Genomic DNA, 18520 nt, shown 5'->3' with positions numbered 1-18520 from the left:
TGAGAGACCAGGGACCATCCCCTTGTTTTCTCCTTATGCAGAAGCTCTCTACAGGACCTTGGGCCACAAATGTCAGGGAGGCCCTGTCCCAGGTGAGTCTCTTCTGCATTGACTCTTTGGTTACTGTAAATAGTGGCACAGCTGGCCTGTCCTTCATGAGCACAGAGCTGAGCAGACCATGTAGTAAGTCCCCTTTCCCACAGGAGTGTCCTCTGTGTGTCTAACTTCCTGTGTCAGCCCAAGGCAATGGAAGGTGGACTTGTTCATTGTTGACTGTGATCCAGAGGCCAGGCCATTGCTTATAGTGACTCAGGGCGAGTGAAGACACCATGTTTATGCTCTCTGTGTTTCTTCTACTCTCAAGTGCTCTGTATGGATGGTCTGGGAACTCCCTGTCTTCCATGGAACCTCAACATCCAATGGTGATGCCATCTCCAGTATACCAGTCTTGGGATGATGACATGTCTGCACCTTCTGCACAGCTCCATGGGAACCCATCCCTGATGATGTCCAGTCAGCATTCAATGTTTCCCAGCAAGGAAGCCTGGAATGCTACCTATCCATTGACAGTTCCACATGGACTTCCCGCCTCTCTCCCTGGAGACACCAACCTTCAGATGCCATGGTCAACTTGGGATGACACCTCAAGTTCTCAGTGAAGACATGTTGAGACTTTTTTCCCTCTAAAAGACCCCTCAGAATCGTACGGCATCATATAAGTACTCCATTTCTCTATCTCCATGGAAAGGAAAATGTGAAATTAAATTAAGTTCTGTGACATGACTCTCTTCTCAAGCTTTATTCTTGTCACTTTAGTTGAGGACCTAAGTGTAGAGGGGAGGATATGTGGCACTTGAGGGTGCCGGCTCCATTTTGGCAGAACACTTTCTGTCTACCCTCTACCCTCCATGTTCATCAGACTCCTGACCCTCGGGCTCCTACTCCACAAGGGGGATCTCTACTTCCTAGACACCAGCTATCAGCTCTTTCATTCTCTGGCCCTCTGTCTAGAGAACTTGTGGTCTGTGTTTCACAGACTCCAATTCTTCAGAATAGTGGGAAAACAGGTTCAAAATTGAGTTGTATACTAGTGCTGGATATGATATCAACGAACAGAATTTGGAAACATCTAAATATCAAAATTTCAGATATGAAATGAATGTCTGTTGAGGGACATTTCCACCATTCTAAATTTCATTGTGTATATATGTATGTGTGTGTTTATATACATACACACACACACACACAAACACACACACACACGCGCGCGCACGCACATACACACATACAGACATACATACACACATACACACCAACCACACACACACACTAGGACACTTACATCACTTTATGTACAATTAAGATCCAGCTATTCTTTATTTTGGAAATCAATCACAACCTCAGGTGATTTGCCTGTAAGTCAGGTTGCCATTGTGACTGCCTTCAACTTGACTACATTTAGAGTGCACTAACGATTTCAATGTCTAGGCACCTCTCTGAGACCTTTAGCTTAATCTCTTGAACCAGGATGTGCTACCAGTGATCTAGATCTGTGAGTTAGGAAAGTACCCCTTTCTCAGTCTTTTTTTTGGGGGGGGTTGTTTTTGTTTTTTTGTTTTTGGTTTTTTTCGAGACAGGGTTTCTCTGTGTTGACCTGGCTGTCTTGGAAGTCACTCTGTAGACCAGGCTGGCCTTGAACTCAGAAATCTGCCTGACTCTGCTCCCAAGTGCTGGGATTAGAGGCATGCTCCACCACCACCCGGCTCTTTTCCCAGTCTTTAGAGTTGGCAAACCAGGACCTCATCTTGAATACTTTTTCTGCTATAGTCTTATATATAGGACACAAAGGAACAAAGTTCTTTATTGCCTTCTTAGTATCACCATTCCTGGTAAGTTCATCCACTGACTGGAGGTAGAGGTGTCCATTTTCTGATTGTGATCCTTTTGGAGTTGATGAAGCTTACACAGGGGTCTCCTGAATCTAGTCCCTGAGCCCAGAGTATTCAAACCCCCACATTCCTCTTCCTTGCCCCTTCTTCAAACACATGATTCCAAAGGGGGCCTTAGGCATCAATAACACATTGCCAAAACATTCAGTTCAACTTCAAAAGTCTACACTGTCTATAACACTCTCAAATATGTGAAATGTACAAAGTTTTACATCTGTTGTGATGGTCACCTAATGACTTGACTGTAGTGCCCTAAAAATCAAAGTCAAAGAGCAGATTACCTACCTCAATCATCACAGGATATTTATTCCTTTTCTAAAATGTCATAGTGGGGAAATAACTGGATCAAAGCAAGATCAAAATTCAGCTGTGCAAATTCCAAACTCTGTGTGTCCATGTCAGTTTAAAAGGAGCTCTTCATACCTCCAACTCCTTACATCTTTCTTGTGTGCCACATGAGTATTTTTTGAATGGTTCCACTGTTTGTTAATACCTTTCCTGGGCAGGTTACCTATGCCTCCGGCTTCTCTAATATCTTGGAGTCTCCAAGGCAACCTAAATTTACAGCTTCTTGTTCCAATGTCTGGGATCCACACATGATCATCTGGGCTCCTCCAAAGGGCTTGGGTCACTTCTCCCTCACTGCCCTGTGTAGTGCTCTAGGCTTTGGTTGATGACACAGCATTGTTGCTGTTCTTGGTGGGAATCCTATAGTGTTGGCATCTCCAATAGATTGGGGTCTTCAACTGCATCTAGGCTTCACCAATAGCCTCTCATAGACTCCCTCATTGGTGCCTCTCTTCTAATTTTTTGCATGACCACTTCAGTCCCAGGTTATCAACTCCCACTATAGCTTTATCTTCACAAATGACCTTAAGGCCCTTGGCCCTGATGTCCATGGTATTCCCACAGTCGCATCTTGTGAGTGCAACCTGAACACCTGGGAACTCCTAGAGTCTGACCTACCAACCAAAGAGCATCCATGGGATGTTCTGAGGCCTCAGGCACATATGTATCAGAGGACTGCCTTGTTTATTCTCAATGGGAAAGGATGATTCTAATCCTATACATACTTTAAGTACTAGAGTAGGAGTAATACCCAGTGGAGTCTACCCTCTGAGAGAATAAGGAAAAGGCAGTGGACGGAGGAAACCTCTGAGGAAGGATTTTGAGAAGGGAATCCTTTGGGATGGAAATAAATTCATGAATTTTGAATGAAAAAGAAGAATAAAAACAGAAATAAATACAAACAAACCACCACCACCAACACTAACAAAAACAAAAAGCCTTGCCTGGCCTCTTCCAGGGCCTAGGCTCAGCTGCTTTCCATGACCTCTTTAGATCTTAAAGACCCATACCACCTGGATAATTTTCACCCATTACCATGTCCAGCTACAGCGCGAGGTACAACCTTGGCAATCTCTTGCACACAGCTTCTGTGTGTTCTCATAAAATACTCCACATAAGATTTCACCTCAGGGATGCTGGTCTGTTCTTAATCACCCCTAATTTCTATTCTCCAGCTAGCTATCATCAATTGACCCAGTAACCCCTCCTGCTCCTGATTCTAATGCTAGAGCCACATGGAAGTGGAAACTCCTAGATTCTTTGGCAAGTAAGTTATGCTAAATGATGTTTCATTGGGTCACAGAGGTGAAAGGATGTCGTTCTGAGCTGAACACAGGTGAGCGGATCTTTTGCTGGAGCAGACAGAGGTGAAAGGCTGATTTGATATAGCAAATAAGTGAAAGGACCTGTGAGGTCAGAGTATAATGAGATCCCACTAACAGTGGGGAATGAGCGCTGAAGAGTGGTTTGATGTGTTCTGTGTTACTGTTCTTCACTAACTAGAAACAAGTATTGCTTCGCCTTCCAGAGAGTTATTGAGTCATTACTTGTGGTGATGCTGCCACTGAGAGAACCTTGCCCTAGAAATGCTACCTACATTCCCGTGTCAGCTTTGTACGTCTGTGGGCTTCTTCATGCCAGTTGGCATGTCTTGCCATTTCTTCAAAACTGGCATGTAGCTTCTGGTTTCTGACTGGTGTCTGCTTGAGTAGACGACTGGTCTGCAGCAACTGAATCTTATTTGGTGTTAGCTATAGGAATGAACTCATGCCCAAGATATAGCTTGCCCCCAAAACCTATTGATGAACAACTCCACTTAACCCATATCCTAATAACTTTTCTCTTCCACTACCTCTGCTTGTTGTGGGCAAGAGGAAAGATGGAACCCTTATTAACACAATGGTGCAAAATCATTGATGCCTAATTTGCTCACTTGGCCAAAGTTAGGCAGAGTTGTGCTGGAGGCTGGGTCTACAACATGGCACCCCATGCTCTATTTCATCTTTATCAGCTTTCTGTGTTCAGTGATTTCATTCACTGCCAAAACTTGCCTTTCTTTCTTTCTTTCTTTTTTTCTTTCTTTCTTTCTTTCTTTCTTTCTTTCTTTCTTTCTTTCTTTCTTTCTTTCTTTCTTTCTTTCTTTCTTTCTTCCTTCCTTCCTTCCTTCCTTCCTTCCTTCCTTCCTTCCTTCCTTCCTTCCTTCCTTCCTTCCTTCCTTTCTTTCTTTCTTTCTTTCTTTCTTTCTTTCTTTCTTCTTCTTCTTCTTCTTCTTCTTCTTCTTCTTCTTCTTCTTCTTCTTTGCTTTTGGAGACAGGGTTTCTCTGTATAATCCTGGCTGTCCTGGAAATCATTCTGTAAACCAGGCTGGCCTTGAATTCTGAAATCTGCCTGCCTCTGCCTCCCATTTGCTGGGATGAAAGACATGTGCCACCACTGCCCGCCTTAAACTTGGCTTTCTTAGAACTTAATCTTTCTTCTGACTTGGAACTCAGAGATCTTAAGGCCTCTGTCTCCTGAGTCCTGGGATGAAAGTTGTGTACCCCTTAGACCCAACTTATGCTTGTCTCCTCCTAGGGCTTGTTCAATTCCAAGCTAGTCTTGTTATTAAAGATCTGCTTGCATTTGTCTTCTGGGATTAAAGGGGTGTACCCTGCGGCTCAGGCCTATATTCTACAAGGGCCCTGCTCCTCAAGACAAGATCAAAACCCTGTTTCTTAGGGTTTCTATATCTGTAACACAATTGTGCCCTGCCCTTCGTTTCGGGATTGTTGTTCATTCCAGATTAAAACATAGAATTGCTCTTTATTCACATGAAAAGACATCAATAAGCTTCTCTGGGTGGGATTTTGCCCAGAGACCACCATTCCCTTAATCTCATTATCTCCTTGAATACAGCATTCAGCTGCATTTCACCTTCTGGTGACACCATATTGATTGAACCATAGTATTTGTATTTTGGTTTTTAAGTTTGCACTGCTTCGTCCTCATGGTCTGGATCACAGAAAACTAAAGAACAAAGTCTATGCTGGACTTCTGAAAGACTTCCTTTGTCAGTGCAATTAATCTCAGTCTCTTCACCTTACCCTCAGACAGACTCTTCGGACAACGGCAAAGAGCAGCTACACTCTTCAACAAATATCAGAAAAACAGTCTCTAGGCCCATACTAACATTCCTCTCCTCTGAAACCTCTTGAGCCTTGCTCCCACAGTTCAAACAACCATCACCAACACCAACCACATCCCTACTAGAGTGACCCATCCTGCTCCACATAAGGCATCCCATGGCTTTTCCAATCCAAAGCTGACAAACTCAAAGTCCTCATATCCACATTCCTTTAATTAAAAATCTGTTCAGGCCTATCCCAGCAATACCTCACTCCTGGTCTCAACTTCCACCTTACTTTGTGTTCCCATTGCTGCAAAGACACACCATGATCAACAACTCTTAGGAAAGACAATATTTAATTAGGAATGGCATGGGGTTCTGAGGTTCAGCACAATATCATCAAGGCAAGAACCATGGCAGCATCTAGGCAGACATGGTGGTGTAGAACCTGAGAAATCTATAACTTCATCTAAGCTAAGAGACAGGTAAGAGGAGGGTCTGAATACCCACTCCCACAAGGACATTCCTTCGGACAAGTCCAAACCTACTCTAAGAAGACTACATCTCTCGCTGGGTGGTGGTGGGGCACGCCTTTAATCCCAGCATTTGGAAGGCAGAGGCAGGCAGATTTCTGAGTTCAAGGCCAGCCAGGTCTACAGAGTGAGTTCCAGGACAGCGAGGGCTACACAGAGAAGCCCTGTCTCAAAAAAACTGAAAAAAAAAAAAGACTACATGTCCCTAGGGTGCCATTCTCTGTGCCAAGCATATAAAACCCACCACACCTATAAGGAGGAAAATTAGTCCCAATAAAAGCTTTTTTTTTTTTTTATAAAGTGACCTTATTCATGACATCCATCTATCTCTCTGTCTCTTTCTTACTCTGTCTCTCTGTCTCTCTGTCTCCCTGTCTCTCTCTCTCCCTCTTTCTTTTTTTCTCTCAATTTGTCTGTCTACAACCTAAAGTACATATATAAGCACATTCTATAAGCACTGTAATTGAAAATAATCTGAATAATGTATGCAACATATCTAGGTTCTACTATCAAAAGCATGATTAAGGCTTAGTAACTACCCTTGGTACTCATAGGAAACTGTTCTGATACAGGGCTCATATGTTAATTCCTTAATATTGGACTCTGCTCAGCTGCTGGGTTTATGCATAGGCAAAGATCCCAAACCTGTTTGGGGACATTAAAACTTCCCTGTCACTCTATGCTATTTGCTTGGAAAATTGTTTTCCAACTTCTTACTCTGAGGTCGTGACTGTAGTTGTCACTGAGGTGCTTTTCTTTTGAACAGACCACAAATGGCTTATGTTCTGAGATCAAGAATCGACAATAGGTCCTCATAAAATTGCAAAGCTTCTGTAAGGCAAAGCTCACAGTCAATAGGACAGAACGACAACAATCAGTTTGGGAAAAGCTTTTTTATCAACACTACATCCCATAGAGGGCTAATATCCAATATATACAAAGAACTCCAGAAGTTGGACTCCAGAGAATCAAATAACCTTATTAAAAACTTGGATAAATTGCTAAACAAAGATTTTCAACTGAGGAGTATCAAATGGCTGAGAAGCACCTAAAGAAATGCTCACCATTCTTAATCATCAGGGGAAATGCCAATCAAAACAACCCTGAGTTGTGTAGTGGCTATTCCTGGTTGTCAACTTGACTCTATCTGGAATGAACTACAATCTAGAATTGGAAGACTCACCTATGATCCTAATCTGGAGGCTCAGAGATATAAGTTTCTGACCTGGATCTTGGCAAGGAGATCTTGAAGCATAGTGGCTATGAATTTCAGAAGATTAAGGCAAGGAGATCTCCGAGTTCAAGATCTTCTGGGATTAAAGGCATGGAGGCACACGCCTTTAATCGGAGCCACCCCCTCTTCTTGGGATCTACACGCCTGTAATCTGCTCTACACCCTCTGCTGGAGATATATAAGGACATTGGAAGGAGGAAGATTTACTCACTCTTCCTTGCCTGCTTGCCTCGTGAGACTGAGCAACTGCTAGATCCTTGGACTTGCATCCACAGCTACTGCTGACCATTGTTGGGGAGTTGGACTATGGACTGTAAGTCATCGACAAATTCTCTAGCTATATAAAGAGTAACCATACGTTCTGTGACTCTAGAGAACCCAAACTAATACAGATTCCATCTCACACCAGTCAGAATGGCTAAAATCAAAAACCCAGGTGAGGTGTAGAGATGCTGGTGAGGATGTAGAGAAAGAGAAACACTCCTACATTTCTGGTGGGATTGTAAGCTGGTACAAGCTGTCTGGAAATCAGTATGGCGGCTCCTGAGAATAGTAGACGTAGTACTATGTGAGGACCCAGCCATATCACTCCAGGGGATATATATTACCCAGAAGATGCTCCACCATGTAATAAGGACAGATATTCCACTATATTCATAGCATTCTTAGTTATACTTTCCCCAGAAGGAGGGGGGGGTGGGAAACCGGGATTTGAAATGTAAATAAAGATCATATCCAATCACAAAAGAGACAAACCGAGAACAAAAAAGTTCTCAATTACAGGAAACTACTTAAAAACAATTTCTGTTCTTCTCAGTTTCTCACCAATATGTTTGTTGATCGATGAGCCACATATTTGATCCCAGCACAGCACAGGGGGAGCACAGGCAGGCAGAGCATTGTACTGGGCGCTAGAGTTTGCTCTGAATTTTAGTGAGTGAAGAATGCCCAGGACTGTGTAGATAATCAGTCTCCTAGAAGGAACTGAAATTAATTGGCTTCTTGTTACTTTGTTTCTTTGATGGTTTTCAGTGGAGACTGTGGAGATCCAGGTTCTGTCCTCAGCATGTGAGGTGGGACTAAAGGCGGGATTAAAGGCAATTCCTGCCCCACCCTACCCATCCCGAGCCATTCCAACCCAAGACCAATATAACAGACCACGTTTGCACAGAACTCTCATAGTTGAAGAAGTACAGAGAAGTAAGCAGAGCTCTCTGTATGATCCAGAGTCTTGTGAACACCAGGACACAGCTGACGCTGCTTTCCTCATTGTTTGCAGCAAAGGAAGCCCAAGAGAGAAAATGCCAGTGAGTTGGGTGAAATTCATTCATGGTGTCTGTGGGATATTTGTGCCTTAACATATGACCAAACATGGTTAACTTCCTTAAATTTGAACCCATGTCTATAATTTGTAGAGGAAGTAGAACTAGATTTATTTTGTCCTTGGGTTTCTTTGTTTTAGTGCATTGAGTCGGTGTCTTAATTATCCAAGGAGTAGCCCACAACCATCTGTGTGGCCAAGGATCATGAAGAACTTCTGGGAATTGCCATAGGTCTTAGGAGTAGATGACCTTGTGCGCACCTCAAGACACCCATGTTTTGTGATATCGGATGGGAGAGTAGAGTTTCACACTTTTGTGTGATACTTTTTTATGTTTGGAGCACAGCAGGAGTTTATTAGGAGATTCTGAAAGGGATTTTTTTCCACCCGCAGAAAATGGGAAGACATTGAACTGCAGAGACTGACTGTGGTCTTCTCAGTCGAGATGTGCTTCTGTTTCTTACCTTCCATTGATCAAGGGCACCTGTCCTGTTCACTCTAGACATTCCTTGGTTCAACTTTACAGGGGTGCTGTCCCATTTCATGAGAATGGACCAGCTCCAGTGGATGAGGAAGTCAGAGTCCATGGCTTAGCTCGTGCAAAGGCAGTGTCGTTCCTGAGATCATTCATAGCTAGGAGACAGGGATTGCTGTAGCATGGACTTGTTTTAATATTTAATGTATTCATTTCTGCACAGAGAGAGGACAACCGAGTAAAAAGTGTGAGAAACACTCAAGAAGCCAATAGGAGGAGGAGGCCAACGCAGGAAGGCCGAAGATCCTCAGGTATTCAGAGTCAAATCCCTACTAAACCATAAACCCTGCTCTTATATTTCTTTGGTCTGTGACTGTGAGCAGATGCAAGAGCCCTGATGTGGATATCCGTGTCAGGGTAGCCTGGCACTCAGTGGTTCCTGATGTCTGCCTGTCTCCCAGGAGAGCCAACGGCTCTGAGTGTCTCCCTGTTGTAGATGTGGGTTTGAGTCTATGCAGGCACCACATCCCCTGGTAGCACTAATGCTGTGGATCCTGTTGTATTCTGAGACAATGCTCCTAAATCTGCAGACACCTTGTCTTTCCCAGTGAATGTACTTCTGACTGTGAAGAGCAGGGTAGGTGTTGTAACAGGGCTGGTAAGACAGTGTCCATAACCACTTGATAACTGACTGCAGCCCTTTTTGGCCAAGCAATGTGCAGCAAGAGTCCCCGAGAAAAGTTGATGTGGTTGTGTGTGTGACCTTTGATATCTTCATGCCATCCCTCTGCCCCTTGCAGGTCCTTCTGATAGCCCATGGATTGAGCCTGAAATCTGGATCTTCCTGCAAGAGTGGGAAGTGGTGGAATATAAAATGGGGAAGCCAGGCGAGAAAATGTTCCAGAAGGCCAAGTCCCTTAGCAGGCGCCTCTCTAAGCGGCGTCTGAGGAAGAGCTGGAAGAGCTGTCTTGATCTGATGCTGCAGATGAAGGACCTGCATGAAACTCTCTGTCACGAGAGGGCAAGGCCTGACCCCTTGTTTTCTCCTTATGCATGGGACCTGGACAAGATCTTGGGCCACAGGTCCCAGAGAGGCCATTTCCCAGGTGAGCCTCTTGTGTAGAAAAGGCTTTCATGTCCCAGAGCGTAGCATCAGCTGGGGATAGAGCAGAGCACAGAATTAAGGAAGTCCTTTTCCCATAGGCCTTTACTTCACATAGCAGTCTGCTCTGTGTGCCTAAGTTCCTCAGTCACCCCTAGACAATGGAATGTGGACTTGCTCTGCGTTCACTCAGACTCAGAGGCCAGGCAATTACTTTTAGTGCCTCAGGAAAGGTGAGGGTGCCATGCTTATGCTCTCTCCCCTTGTCCTCCTTTCAGGTCCTTGGTGTGATCGGCGTGGTTTCCTCCCCGCAGACCAAACTCCTTACCTCTGCATTGGTGGGGCTGACTCTCCAGGTATGGGCTTGGGATTGTCAAATCCATCCACCTATTGGAAAGCTTAATCGGATCTCATCACTCATGATGGCCGAGGGTCATATACTGATTTCCAGTTGGCATGATTGAAATTCCGATATTCCTTTACATTACTACCTCTTGTAAGTTTTACTGCATGTGTGTGTGTGAGGGATATTCTATCATGTTAGGCAAAATTATGATGCAATTAATTATACAATTCATTTTCCATTCCTCCTTGGATGGTAATATCACATTCCTGTCATTGAATACTGGTTATTGTTTCCTTTGGAAATTAGGCATGACCTAAGGAGACATTATTGTCAGCAGTAGACTGGAGGTTGCCTGCTCAGGGGAGTTCTTTGTTGTCCAGTTGATTCCATCTTAGTTGCAAAGAAACAAATCAAAAAAAAATTCTGTTTGTCTCTGGTTTTAAGACACAAGAAGGGAAGGTAGTTAGCAACTGTGTGAGTCTGGCATCCCAAGCCTTTAATTCCAACCCTCAGGAGATGGGAGCCAGAGGCAAGCAGAGGAGTATGATGTCTTGGAAAGTTCGTTTTTTTTTTTTTTAAATTTATTTGTTATATTTAGTACACTGTGGCTATCCTCAGACAGACCAGGGTGGGCCTCAGGTCTCATTGCAGATGGTTGTGAGCCATCATGTGGGGCTGGGAATTTATTTCATGACCTTTGGAAGAGCAGTAGGTGCTCTTAAGCACTGGAACCATATCTCCAGTCTCGAGACTGTGGTGTTAATGTTAGTGAGTTGTAGGATGGCCAGCAGTATGGACGCGAACCCAATGCTCTAAAAGTTTGGGTTTTTTTTTTGTTTTTTGTTTTTTGTTTTTTTTTTGGATTTGGTTTTTTTCGAGATAGGGTTTCTTTGTATAGCCCTGGCTGTCCTGGAGCTCACTCTGTAGACAAGGCTGGCCTCGAACTCAGAAATCCACCTGCCTCTGCCTCCCAGAGTGCTGGGATTACAGGCGTGCGCCACCACCGACCGGCTTCCAATGCTCTAAAAGTAACTCAATGACTGACCTTGGCTTCACTTCATATCTCTCATCATTTTCAATCCAGACAGTGTGGTCTTCCCATGTTGTTTAACAGTTCCTGTAATCTGCCCATTAGGAAAACCTAAAATCTGAAAGGTTATTTCCTTGTTCTATACCTGAAGACAGAGTTGAATTCCCAGTGAGTGTAGCTCTTGGTATTAAGAGCCAGGTAGACTCTGGAACCTTGGCTCTCAAGCATTGTTCCTAACCTCTTGCAAACAGAAAGAGGCCATTTCTGGCAGCTCACTGTGTGGGAAGAGTCCCTGAAATAGTTGAGATATACATATGCCTGACGACTGATACACTCATCCCGTCCCTCTGTCCCTGCAGGTCCTTCCCCTAGCCCGTGGACAGACCTTGAAATCAGGATCTTCCTGCAGCAGTGGGAAGCAGTTGAACTCGGCCACCCAGGCCAGAAGATGGAGAAGAAGACCAGCGCAGTTTTCCAGCGTCTCCATCAGATGGGCCTGAGCAAGACCTTCGAAAGCTGTCTGGACCTGATGCTCAGCCTGCAGGATCTGCACAGGACTCTCTGTAATGAGAGACCAGGGACCATCCCCTTGTTTTCTCCTTATGCAGAAGCTCTCTACAGGATCTTGGGCCACAAATGTCAGGGAGGCCCTGTCCCAGGTGAGTCTCTTCTGCATTGACTCTTTGGTTACTGTAAATAGTGGCACAGCTGGCCTGTCCTTCATGAGCACAGAGCTGAGCAGACCATGTAGTAAGTCCCCTTTCCCACAGGAGTGTCCTCTGTGTGTCTAACTTCCTGTGTCAGCCCAAGGCAATGGAAGGTGGACTTGTTCATTGTTGACTGTGATCCAGAGGCCAGGCCATTGCTTATAGTGACTCAGGGCGAGTGAAGACACCATGTTTATGCTCTCTGTGTTTCTTCTACTCTCAGGTGCTCTGTATGGATGGTCTGGGAACTCCCTGTCTTCCATGGACCCTCAATATCCAATGGTGATGCCATCTCCAGTATACCAGTCTTGGGATGATTACATGTCTGTACCTTCTGCACAGCTCCATGGGAACCCATCCCTGATGATGTCCAGTCAGCATTCAATGTTTCCCAGCAAGGAAGCCTGGAATGCTACCTATCCATTGACAGTTCCACATGGACTTCCCGCCTCTCTCCCTGGAGACACCAACCTTCAAATGCCATGGTCAACTTGAGATGACACCTCAAGTTCTCAGTGAAGACATGTTGAGACTTTTTTCCCTCTAAATGGCCCCTTAGAATTGTAGGGCATCATATAAATACTCCATTTCTCCATCTCCATGGAAAGGAAAATGTGAAATTAAATTAATTTCTGTGACATGACTCTCTTTTCATGTTCTATTCTTGTCACTTCAGTGGAGGACCTAAGTGTAGAGGGGAGGGGATGTGGTCCTTAATGATGGAGTTTCCATTTTGGGGGAACACCTGCTGTCTACTCTTTATGTTTATCAGATTCTTGACCCTGAAGTTCCTACTGCTCAATAGGAATCTCCACTTCCCATACACCACCTCTGCTGCTCTTTCATTCCCATGAGCTCTGGAGAGAACTCATGTCTGTTTTTCACAGACTCCTGTTCTTCAGAATCCTTGGAAAACCGGTTCAAAAAAATGTAATATTGTTTGAGTGAATATGAAAACTTATCTTAATATTTAAGTTTCAATTTCTAAAAGAATGACTGTGAAGGATCATTGCCACCATTCTAAATTTGCAATGCATTCACAGGTGGATGAAGGCTTGCTATATGATGTTAACATGAATCATAGCTTACTTAAATATGTATTGTGTTTGCCATCCTACCTAAGACAGTTATATTACTTTAGGTGCAATTATAATCCACTCATTTTTCATTTGCAAATTAATTATGATATGAGGTGATATGATTGTGAGTCAGGTTAACATTATGATTGCCTCAACTTGACTACATGTAGAATTAACTAATGTCCTGAAATGTGTAGGCATACTTCACTTGACATGGGAAGTTCCCCTTCTGATCTGTCTATCTGTGGTGTGTATTTTAGATCTTTGGAGTTTGAAAGACCAGATTCTCATCTGGGCCAGGCCTGCTTGAAGCCTAGATCACGGATAGCAAAGAAGGAAGTTTCTATTTTTGCATGCTTGCTATTACCCTCAATAGTAAGGGTATTACTGGCATTAGAGCAGTGGTTCTCCACTTTTTGGTCTTGATCCCTTTAAAGTTATTGACTCCTTCACCGAGGTTGTCTAAGATTGTCCAAGATATCAAATAGTCACACTAAGATTACTAACAGTATTAAAATTACAGTTATGTAGTAGCAATGAAATCATTTTATGGTTGCAGGTCTGTACAACATGAGAAATTGTATTAAACAGTGGCAGCATAAGAATTTTGAGAAGCCCTGCCATTGAGACTACTTCTTTAAGATTCTGATATATACTGAAGACCAGCTGAGCCCCTCAGACTCAGGATATAAACCAGTCCTGGATTCTTTGACCTACTGTTCCCAGGTGTCAATTTTTTGATTAGCTTGACCACAGCCTATAAGTCATTCTTTAATTAATTTCTTTATATATATGTATATATACACACACATATATAACATATGTTATATATAATAAACATATAATAAACACACATATATAATGGCTTGTCAAGCCCACCCATTAATTTTCCATTGTGATTATGTAATCTCTTAGCTTTCATTCAGTACCATTTATGACTCCTTATTCTCTGTCTCAAATTCCAGTCTTTCAAGTTTTTTTCAAAGATTTATTTATTATTATATGAAAGTACACTGTAGCCATCTTCAGACACACCAGAAGAGGACGTCAGATCTCATTACAGATGTTTGTGAACTACCATGTGGTGGCTGGGATTTGAATTCTGGAACTTTGGAAGAACAGTCAGTACTCTTAATCACTGAGCCATCTCTCCAGCCCAGTCTTTTAGTTTTTAAAACATATGTGTAGTCAATAATTCTCATATCAGAAGTCTGGGGTCTAACTTCTTGAGTTCTTTGTATATATTGGATATTAGCCCTCTGTCAGATGTAGGGTTGGTGAAGATCTTTTCCCAATTTGTTGGTTGCCGATTTGTCCTTTTGATGGTGTCCTTTGCCTTACAGAAACTTTGTAATTTTATGAGGTCCCATTTGTCAATTCTTGATCTCAGAGCATAAGCTATTGGTGTTCTGAGCAGGAACTTCCCCCCTGTACCGATGTCCTCAAGGGTCTTCCCCAGTTTCTTTTCTATTAGTTTCAGTGTGTCTGGCTTTATGTGGAGGTCCTTGATCCACTTGGAGTTGAGCTTAGTACAAGGAGATAAGAATGGATCAATTAGCATTCTTCTGCATGCTGATCTCCAATTGAACCAGCACCATTTGTTGAAAAGGCTATCTTTTTTCCACTGGATGTTTTCAGCTCCTTTGTCGAAGATCAAGTGACCATAGGTGTGTGGGTTCATTTCTTGATCTTCAATCCTGTTCCATTGATCTGCCTGCCTGTCACTGTACCAATACCATGCATTTTTTAACACTATTGCTCTGTTTTATTGCTTGAGGTCCGGGATACTGATATCCCCAGAAGTTCTTTTACTGTTGAGAATAGTTTTAGCTATCCTGGGTTTTTTGTTATTCCAGAAGAATTTGAGAATTGCTCTTTCTAACTCTATGAAAAACTGAGTTGGGATTTTGATGGGGATTGAGTTGAGACTGTATATTGCTTTTGGCAAGATGGCCATTTTAACTATATTAATCCCGCCAATCCATGAGCATGGAAGATTTTTCCATTTTCTGAGGTCTTCTTCGATTTCCTTCTTCAGAGACTTGAAGTTCTTGTCATACAGATCTTTCACTTGTTTGGTTAGAGTCATACCAAGATACTTTATATTGTTCGTGGCTATTGTGAAGGATGTTATTTCCCTAATTTCTTTCTCAGACCAATTCATTTCTTCTGTTTATTCTTGCTCATGGGATCTCATTTTTGTATGTGTGTGCATATAATGAGTGTCCCTGGGAGCTCTGTAAAGATAAAGAAAAATATAATTTTCTTGCTTCTGGGAGACTTGCCTGAAGCTGCTTGCTATTGACTATTTGCAGATGGTGGATAAAGCTAGCTCTCTGTGAGGATTTGTGGACACCTCTCCTGGCTTTTAGAAACTTGAAACCTTAAGTCTCAGCTTGGGAGTATTTTGTCCAGTTGTTGATACGGTGTCAGGGTGCAAATCTGTGTGATTTCCATGAAGACATCTGGGCAGCAAGTGTTGTGCCAGGAAGTGTTCATGAACCCCAAAAGACCACCAAAGGGCTGTCTCTGAAGTCATAACATTAGGGTCTCTTTATTCAAAGCTTGGGCTTGGGCTCTCCTCTAACTCAACCCTGACACAGCAGAACAGGAAGGGAAGGCAGAGCAGCCTCAAACCCTCAGCAGGACAAGTTTTTATAGGAAAATAGGAGCAAATAAGGGGGTGATGGAGGGGGTGTTCAGTCGGTCAAACATCTAATAGAATGACTGTAAGCCATCAGGTATTTGCTCTGAAGCAAGACCGTATGCAATCACAAACGGTCTGAAAGTACCTCTGAAACAATCAGACTGATCTTTGGTTAACTCTGCTAGGAAAATAATCTTTGCTAGGAAGCAGCTAGGGAGTAACTCTTGCCAAGGACAAGCTGTGGGGCCTGTTTTAGTTAGGGTTTTACTGCTGTGAATAGACAAGGGAAGTCTTATAAAGGACAACATTTAATTGAGGCTGGCTTAAAGGTTCAGAGGTTCAGTTCAGTATGATCAAGGTAGGAACAAGACAGCATCCAGGCAGACATGATACAGAAGAAGCTAAGAGTTCTACATCTTCATCTGAAGGTTGCTAGCAGAATACTGGCTTCCAGACATCTAGGAGTGGGGTCTTTTTTGTTTGTTTGTTTGTTTGTTTGTTTGTTTTTCAAGACAGGGTTTCTCAGTGTAGCCCTTGCTGTCCTGGAACTCACTCTATAGACCAGGCTAGCCTCGAACTCAGAAATCCTCCTGCCTCTGCCTCCCAAGTGCTGGGATTAAAAGTGTGCCCCACCACCACCCAGCTAGGAATGGGGTCTTAAAATCCATGCCCACAGTGACACACCTACTTCAACAAGGCCAAGTCTGTTCCAACAAGGCCACACCTCCAAATAGTGCCACTCCCTGGACCAGCATATACAAACCATCACATTCCACTCCCTGGTTCCCATAGGCTTGTTCAAACATGTGAGTGTTTGGGAGTCATACCTAGCCATAGCATCATAATAATAATAATAATAATAATAATAATAATAATAAAAACATTTAATCCAACTTCCAGAGTCTCCATAGTCTGTAGCAGTATCAACAATGTTAAAAGTCCAAAGTTCAAAGTCCTTTCTGAGATCCATCCAATCACTTAATTGTAATCTCTGGATCAAGATAGGAAACCGACTGGGCAAACTCCAAACTTTGCCATCTCCATGTCTGATGCCAAAGCAGTTTTCAGATCTCCAACTCCTTTTTCATCTTTGTTGACTGCAACAAACTTCTTTCTCCTGGGCTGGTTCCACTCCCTGTTAGCAGCTTTCCTCAGCAGAGAGCCCATGGCTATGGCATCTTGAACATCTTGGGATCTTCAAGGCAACTTCATTGTTACAGCTTCTTGTTTCAGTGTCTAGGATCCACACATGTTCTTCTGGGTTCCTCCAAAGGGTAGGCATCACATCTCCAGCTCTGCCCTCTGTAGCACTCTAAGCTCAGGTTGATCCACTCCATTATCACTGCTGTTCTTGGTGATCATCACATGGTACTGGTATCTCCAATACACTGAAGTCTTCTGATTGCAGCTAGGCTTCACCAATAGCCTCTCATAGACTCTCTTCATGGTGCCAAGTCTCAATTCCTTTGCATGACACCTTCAGTCCTAGGCCATCAACTTCAACTGAGGCCTTCATGACCTCTCATAGTACCAAGCCTCTGCTGCTCTTCAGGACCTCTTCATGCCTTCAAAACTAGTACCACCTGGGTGACTCTTACACATTACTAAATACAGTTGCTGAAGGAGGTGCAACCTTGGCTATCTCTGGAACACAGCTCCTTTGTGCTCTCAGAAATCACTTCCCAGAAAGTTTCACCTCAGTGATGCTGGTCTCTTCTTAATAACCACTAATTTCTATTCTCCAGCTAATCAGCATCAATTGTCCCAGTAACCCCTTCTATTCCTGACTCTAAAGCTAGAGCTACGTTGAAGTGGAAACTCCTAGATTCTTTGGCAAGTAAGTTATGCTAAATGATGTTTCATTGGGTCACAGAGGTGAAAGGGTGTCGTTCTGAGCTGAACACAGGTGAACGGATCTTTTGCTGGAGCAGACACAGGTGAAAGGCTGATTTGATATAGCAAATAAGTGAAAGGACCTGTGAGGTCAGAGTATAATGAGATCCCACTAACAGTGGGGAATGAGCGCTGAAGAGTAGTTTGATGTGTTCTGTGTTACTGTTCTTCACTAACTAGAAACAAGTATTGCTTCGCCTTCCAGAGAGTTATTGAGTCATTACTTGTGGTGATGCTGCCACTGAGAGAAACTTGCCCAAGAAATGCTACCTATATTCCCGTGTCAGCTTTCTATCTCTTCATGCTAGTTGGCATGTCTTGCAATTTCTTCAGGACTGGGTTGCAGCTTATGGTTTTTGCCTGGTGTCTGCTTGAGTAGAGGACTGGTCTGCAGCAACTGAATCCTATTTGGTGTTTGCTACAGGACTGAACTGTTGCCAAAGAAGATTGAGCTCGCTCCCAAAACACTATTCATGAACAACTACACTTCCCTCATATCATAATAAATTTTCTCTTCAACTACATCTCTTTGGTGTGGGCTAGAGGTGAACCCTTATTAATAATAGGTTGCAAAATAATTGATACTTAATTTGGTCACTTGGCCAAAGCTGCAGAGTTCTGCTGCTTGCTGGGGCTGGAACATGCCCCCACCCCCCCACCCCCCGACCCTCCTTGTTCTATTACATTGTCACCAGCTTTCTGTTTTCCAGCTCCTTCATTGCCTAAACTTGGCTGTTCTGGAACTTGACT

At 43.3% G+C, this 18520-nt stretch overlaps 1 protein-coding gene across 1 annotated transcript; it reads left to right on the top strand.

Moving 5' to 3' along the window:
* Positions 1-35: 35 nt before the first annotated feature.
* Positions 36-12646, top strand: LOC127690704 (uncharacterized). The gene is made up of 7 exons (XM_052190267.1): positions 36-92; positions 3291-3353; positions 9190-9277; positions 9767-10072; positions 10347-10424; positions 11804-12103; positions 12375-12646. Exons 1-7 carry the CDS (start codon positions 36-38, stop codon positions 12644-12646), a joined length of 1164 nt encoding a protein of 387 aa, XP_052046227.1.
* Positions 12647-18520: the final 5874 nt, after the last annotated feature.

This window comes from Apodemus sylvaticus, chromosome 8, assembly GCF_947179515.1.
Source record: "Apodemus sylvaticus chromosome 8, mApoSyl1.1, whole genome shotgun sequence".
In the NCBI taxonomy this organism is placed as follows: domain Eukaryota; kingdom Metazoa; phylum Chordata; class Mammalia; order Rodentia; family Muridae; genus Apodemus; species Apodemus sylvaticus.
Note: the sequence above shows the minus strand (reverse complement) of the source record. Positions and strands in the feature narration are given on the sequence as shown.